The following is a 7218-nucleotide window of genomic DNA, read 5'->3' on the forward strand; positions in this document are numbered from 1 at the left end:
ATGAAGAAATTTAATGAATATGTTAACATGGGGTAGAGCAGAATAGGGACTATGCATCCATACCAGCAGACAGATGACAGGTATTCATACATCTGAGGCGGTCTGTGCTTAAAGTCACATAATTGGTGGTATGCCCCAAAAGAAATCCTTCTGCCTGCATTTTAGAATTGAGATGTTCTAAGGATAAAGTAAGTTACACGCTGGCCTGCTATTTATTTGTTTGGAAAAAACAGGCTAATATTTTTGCTAATATCAACTAAGTAGTGTATGGAAAATAGTTCTAAGACTGCCACACCATGTTAGCAGGGAATTGTTAGTCACAGATTGCTAGGAACAAGGAACTGTTAGCAGCCTACAGTAACCAAGACCAAAAGGAAATCAAGTATCAAAAATAAGGGATACTTATCCTCTACCTTCTGTGACTAAGTCAAATCCCTCATGTAGGGGACTGGAATTTTAACTGCAGCATTTCGGGTCCACAACAGAAATTTCTCTGCTTGTTCTCTAACTTTCAATCAAAGTGTTCTTTGGATAAAAAGTTATCTGAAAAATATCTACCCCAGGTGTTTTGAAATAGCTTCTTTCACAAATACAAAAGCAGTTAAAATGGGATTCAGACTTAAAAGAAAAGGACGCTTATGCTTTCCTAAAGCTACCAGTACCAGAAATTCCTGAATGCTGACTTCCCAGGCACTTAGTAGTGCATAGTTTTGTGCATATCTCACAGTAATTAAGCTAGTCATCTTTTATTGTGAACAGAGATATTATAGATCATTGTCCAAATGCTTCAAAAAGTTTTGAAACTCCAACAGTGTTGAGTATTTTCTTAACAGAATCTGAGATTTGGGAAGACTTTTGTGGTAATCTTCTAAGGAAAGCAGCATTGGTCAGTAGTCTCATTTTCAGCTGAAAATACATTTTGTTCTAAACAGTTTCCTCCTGAAATCTACCCCTTTGCTTCCTACCTCCTCCTAGCAAGTCCAAGTGTCCTAAATACTGTGAAGTCTTTCCCTTTCATGTTCACAGACTTCTATGACCAGTCTTTTATAAACTTACACTGTATTCCAATGCAAGCCTTGCTCTAAAGAATGCCAAGCAATGAGAAACTACGAGTCATGTGAGAGAGGCAGAATTTATCAGAAACAGTAAGCCTGCGCTTGCAGCATTTCCCTTGGAGCTGCAATGTGAAGTGTGTTAGCACGGAGTGTTACACACTCAGTAGATGTAAGGAGAGGTTTGATTTCTTAAACAGTTTCCATAAGGTCTGTATAGTTCCTCTTGCACACACGAACACACACATTCACCCTCTCCCCAAAAAACATTTTAGCCTTCACTTTAGCCATCTAAGAGTTTAGCTTTTAGCAATCTAGTTTGTCTTTGCTGGACACTCCAAGAACAGATTTCTGGATACTCTCACAGTTGTTTCATTCACGCTGTATAATTTTTTAGGATTTAAAAATATGCAGTTCATTTTGGTCCACTTACTTTTTAAGTGTTCTTATCTTTGCCTCTAGCAACTGATTATTTGTTTTGCGACACTGTACTGAAATATTTAGACTGCATATGTTGCAAAAACTGGGTGGGGATAAGGCCAAATAAAACTTTCTATAGATGTACTGCATAGATTCCTTGAGTCCAAACAGTGCAACTTTTTTGTCAGTTCAGAAGTCTGAGATGCAAATAGAGCAAACAAGTCTAAAAACACATAGACTTGGAGGTCTACAGATACATAGACCCATTTATGGCAACCCAAAGTACAAAAAATATACCATCTAAGTAACAGTGGCTTTTTACACTGATTAATTTGGTTGGTTGGTTGGTTGGTTGGTTGGTTGGTTGGTTGGTTGGGGTATTTTTATATATATGTAACATTTAAATACTGCTTTTAGTAAAATAAAAATTACTCAGTAATAAAGATGACAGTTATTATTTTAATACAGTACAAAAAAAGGATGTTACTGATTAGAGATAAGGGAACTTCTAAACCAAATGAGACAATGCAGGATAAAAGTGGCGTTCAGTCTGTTGGAAAGTGAGACTCCACATTAGATTTAGTTTTTCTGTTGCATCATTTCTGAGTTACAGTTCTTTAGAGAAATGTCAATGCTAAATGAGTATTTATAATTAAGACTTAGTGCCTTTGTCAGGAAAAGTCCATCAAGAGGCAAAACCCCATTATTATTTAGATTAATGCTGTTCATAAGATATAAATCAATGCATTGAAACAGTTTCCTTTTTACATTTAAGTAAAAAAAAACCCCAAACCAATAACATTCAAATTCAAGTCTGTCAAGCTATTCTTTTGCTTGTCCAAAAAACTGAAACATCAGCTAGGGGATGAGAACAAAAGTACAATATTCTCAGCCTCTTCATAAATGAATGATCAAGTATTGCTGTCTACGTATTTTCACGCACCAGTGAATTATTTGTTCAGACAAGAACATACTTTATGGATACACATTCAAACTCTTGAAGGTCTCTGGTTTTAAAAAAAATCAAGAAAGAAATACCAAGAGAAAAGCCTTTAAAATTTTCAAGGCTTCTTACGTCCTCATAAGAAAACCATAATCAGAGTATTGCATAGTATTTAACTACCTCCACCCAAAATTGCATACACCATTGGAGGAGGGAGCCTCATCCTTAAAGTCAGGCAGAAGTTAGGAAATAATTAGTTTAGGAATTAAGTCTGTATACTTCCTTAAAGCAAACAAATATTTGTGGTTTAGTTCATAATAAATAGGAGCTGTGAATAGAAGTCACAAAAATCAATGAGATATTTTACAGAAAGAGCATCTTCTAAAGTCAAAAGTATTCTTTTTCCTCTCTAGCTTCAGCATGAACAACACAGTTCCTACACTTACACATCAGTATCATTTGTCTATGCTCATTCATAAGATGAACTTCAAATGTATATTTATACATACGCGTTTAAAAAGAAAATGTGGTACCTTACCATCCTGCATTCTCCAACAAATTCCGTGCAATGGGCTGAGGAACTGAGCAGTTGTAATAACCCATGCCTATATAAGACCTCCATATCTTGTTCTTGCTTGCAATATTGTATAGAGTTTCAAGGATTTCATTTTCACCTAATTGAAAAGAAATTATGTCAGAAAACTACAGTTACATATAATGCTAACAGTTTTTAACTGAAATGCCTTGTACTCCTGTGTAAAAAAAAATGCAACATTAGTGATGCGGTTATAAACAGTAGCAGAATAAAGTGCAAACCAAGAACAGTAAAGATAAAATAATAAGCTGGCAAAATATTCCGGGAAAGTTTAAATTCTGCCAAAATTCTGGAAAATGCAACAACTGAACAATAACAAGGTTTCAACCAATGTAGAAAGAGTAGTGAGAGAAACAGCTGCAGGCAAACGGCTTATGGAGCCCTTTTTGTGCTAATGCAATGTACATTCTGGGTCTCTTGCACATGCATTAAAATATATCTAAGAAGGCACCTTTTATTAGCTAAACCTTGCAGAATCAGCACCGGATGAAGCCACAGCCATCAACAACTATTATTTAGCGTTTCTAACAGAGCCAGATTTGCACAAACTGGGCTCACACCAAGCACCCAGCAGTAATTTCTTAGTCTTAAAGAACTTCATTTTCTTGCATTTTCCCTAAATAGCTGATAAAATGGAACAGTTCTTTTAATTCAATTTTAGCATGCTTCACCAGTTTATTTAAAAGAGGTGTGAATACAGTATTTCTAGCTTAAGAAATTCCATTTAAGATTAACTTTTAAATGACTCTGCCAATCTAGTTTGAAGAGATTACAACAGAATGCTTTTTAAGTGCTCAGATGGAAAGCATTTGCACTCCCTCCCCCAACTATAGTTTAGTCTTTGGTCTTGCTTCTACATACTTCTCAGTGTCCTGGAGGCTGTGCAAAAATCACGTTCAGTCAACCTGTTCCTAGTAGTCAATGAATAATGCTACCCAACATCTGCCAAAGGGAAAGATTTACAAAATATTTTAGTACCCGAGGACGCAGAAAGATGATCAGTAGGCTGTCTAAGATTACGCAGAGAGATAGGCCTGCCCAACCTAACAGACTTGGGTGGAATTGGACACCAACGCTCCTAGGTGAGGGGCGCAGATCTTTTTTTCTCCCCCCCCCCCCGGGCCTGACCTCAGAAACTGCTGTACTGGGGCAGTTGCACCAAGTTCTGTTCATTCTGCACTGCAACTTGAAAAGCAGACTTTGGAATACAAGGCTACAAATCACCAAAGCAGAATAGCTTGGGCCCTGGATGTCTCAAAACCTGTTTTCTCCCCATAAATTACTTCAGCAAGAGAGATCGAGACAAAACAGTCAATGCTCTGGAACCTGGTGGCAAATAATTCTCTAAGTTTTGAATTAATTTCTTCTGCAGCCATAGACAAGGATGTTATAACTTTAGCTCTGATTTCACAACACATCTCTCCTCTTCCTTTTACTCAAAGTGCTACTATTGCATTGCATGTATAAAGATTAAAAAACCTTCTGGTTTTCAATTAATTTTTCCACAGTCACATTATACCTTCCATAAAGCTAATTTTTTACTGATTTTCAGTTCTCCCTTCAAAGTTCATTTCTCCCCTGCCTTTTACTCAGTGTTACTATTAGATCTAATGTATAAAGATTAATTTCTTGTTTTCAGTAAACTGCAATTTTTTCTGAAGACTCAAGAGCCATATGTTTATTATACTTGAACTCAGCAGTGTCCAGGGCAAAGTTTCTAAAGCATAGTGAGCAGCTCCACTTCACAGTACTCCTCCCACACAGTTTATTCCAGACAGACACACTTGTTTGTTTGTTTATTTTAAGTGAGAGTTTTAACACTGTAGAGATCTTCCCCTACCACTTTTGAAACCAAAAGCTTGATGAAAGACAGTTTGGTGCAGTTTGAGAGGGAGAGTTGTATTCTTGCAGAATTCAAACATCAATGATTTTTTGAAAATGTTAATGAATTTGCTTGTTTAACTCCAAATGCAGTTAAAGGCAGAAATTGGCTATCATTTTACTTGCTCACTAGCCCAACATCACACACAAAAATGCATTAAGGGTGCAATTTCTGCAGTGGACACATACCACAAATACTGCACTATGTGCCAGATAGCACTTCCTTTGTTTGCCCGCCTGGATGTTTCTTCTAGAGTCATTTCTCAGCAAATACAGCTAACGACTACCACATGAAGACACTGAACTTGTGCTACAGCTCTCTGAAACAAACCAGTTTCCAAACTGATTCAAGGCACAAACAAAAAGCCTAAGCAGCTTAGGTAGCAATTAAGCTTAAGAGTAGAACAACATCCCACCTAGAAAAGCTGTGCTGATAGATCCCAACACTGAATGTATTTTTAATTATTACGTTTTTATGATCTACCTGTGAAGACAGTTACACTACTAGTTTTAATCAGGGTCATGAAATGCTGGAGGGCACACTCCCTCCACTCCTGCTTCACCTCACTTACCCGGCTCCTTTGGTCACTATGAAGGGAACAGCAGCAGTACAGCTCAAATACACATCTCCCACTTTTGGCATGCCTCCTTGAAGAGACGTGGGATGAACACTCCTTCCCCTATGCCTAACACTGCCTTGAAGTAGTTCATCACAGCGTTTCCTCAGGAAGACGGCCCACAAGGAACTGCACTCCTGAGTAACGGAAGTCAATAGCCCCTGGTTTGCCTGTACAGCCTGGCTTACCTAAGACCAAACATAAGTCCATGTAAATTTATGATGATTTAATTTTCGCGAATTCAGTGTTTGCTTTACACTGAGATGGTTCTGAATTCAAGCAAAACTGACGTAGACAAGGGTGAGGGAAATTAACACATATGTTGGGGTCCAAAGACCGGAGAGCAAGGGAATGAAACCATTCTTAAGAGCATCCCCAGCACCGACAGGAGGCACTGGAGGAGACACAGCCAGGCTCTCCACAGCGGTGTGTGGCAGGAGGGCAAGAGGCAGCGGCACAAGCTGAAACATGAGAGGCTCAGGCTGGAGATAAGGAGAAGACTTTTCCCCACGAGGACAACCCAGTGGTGGAGCTGGGTCTCCATCCTTGGGGGTTTCATGTTCTGACCGGGTGAAGCCCTGAGCAGCCCGGTCTGAGCCCACGGCTGAGCCTGCTCTGGGCAGGGACTGGGGCTCGCGGCCTCCCCAGGACCCCACCAGCCTGAACAGGAACCGGTGTCCCTGTCAGTAGCGGTATTTCCCGCTCTGTCAAGTCTAGCTTTTAACAGTGTATTCCCATAATATTATTTGTGAAAGAGTTCTAACACTTTATCGGTCACTCTGTAAATAAGTAATGCTAGTAAAAAGGCAGAAGAATGCTAACCACAAGAGCAATCTTATGTATGCTTAAAAATTCATTTTCAAATTCAAAATGAAATTGCTAAGTTTCCAGTTTGGTCAACAAGAGTGTCACCAAACCCAGAAAATTACAGACTTTTTCTGCTGTATAAAGTATATACCTTGGAGCACATGTAGTGGAAACAGTGTATTCTTGTAAATATTTATTTATTTATTTATTTAAAGCTAAAACATATGAAGACTAGGATTTTGGCAAATTTCAATACATATGGTTGAAAAAACACAGCTTGCAAGATATTGTGTTAGGTTACTGATTTTTTTTTTTTTTAAATTCTCCCCAGCAACAGGTGAAATAAAGAAGCAATATCCAAAATGGGGAAATAAAACAGAGTAAAAAAAATTGACTATGGTTAAAAAATGGTTGGAAACTGGCCATCACATTCAGCTGTTTGTTTCCAGTTTTCTAAGACAACATGGTTGAAATGCCTTTATCTTGAATTCATTTTATTTGGTGTACACCATAAATTCTTTAAGGACCTTGCTCAGCAAAAAATAAAATTGCCAGCTAAGTCACTGTAGTTGATCTTTATTCCCCTCATCAACTCATTAGATAATATGATCAAAGACAGTACCCAGAATAAAGTTCATTGATCTTGCAGTACTGCTATCTTAGAAGTGTGGAGAAAATTCACTGGGGCTCCCAGCAGTAGTTCTGTGAGGATGACTGCTACACCCACAGGTACGAAAGGCAAAAGATATCACAGAAATAGTAAGAGGGAGTGAATTATCAGATTATAAAATGATAATACTGTTATTTCTGCTAGTGTTTTTGTGGTTAGCACAGTAGATTTGCCTTGAACTTGTGAGATACCGGCAAAACAACATGGTACCGGGGGGTGGGGGTGGGGGGAGT

At 38.3% G+C, this 7218-nt stretch overlaps 1 protein-coding gene across 1 annotated transcript in view; it reads right to left on the reverse strand.

Annotated features, from left to right (window-relative positions):
* GLDC (glycine dehydrogenase (decarboxylating)) overlaps positions 1 to 3090 on the reverse strand; it is a 42673-nt gene extending 39583 nt beyond the window's left edge. Inside the window, exon 1 of the mRNA XM_009328049.1 lies at positions 2954 to 3090. Coding sequence (XP_009326324.1) covers positions 2954 to 3018 — 65 coding nt within the window. The 5' untranslated portion in view covers positions 3019 to 3090. The remainder of the gene's footprint in view (positions 1 to 2953) is intronic.
* Between the last annotated feature and the right edge of the window lie 4128 nt (positions 3091 to 7218).

The sequence above is a fragment of the Pygoscelis adeliae genome, unplaced genomic scaffold, assembly GCF_000699105.1.
Source record: "Pygoscelis adeliae isolate BGI_AS28 unplaced genomic scaffold, ASM69910v1 Scaffold45, whole genome shotgun sequence".
Lineage (NCBI taxonomy): Eukaryota > Metazoa > Chordata > Aves > Sphenisciformes > Spheniscidae > Pygoscelis > Pygoscelis adeliae.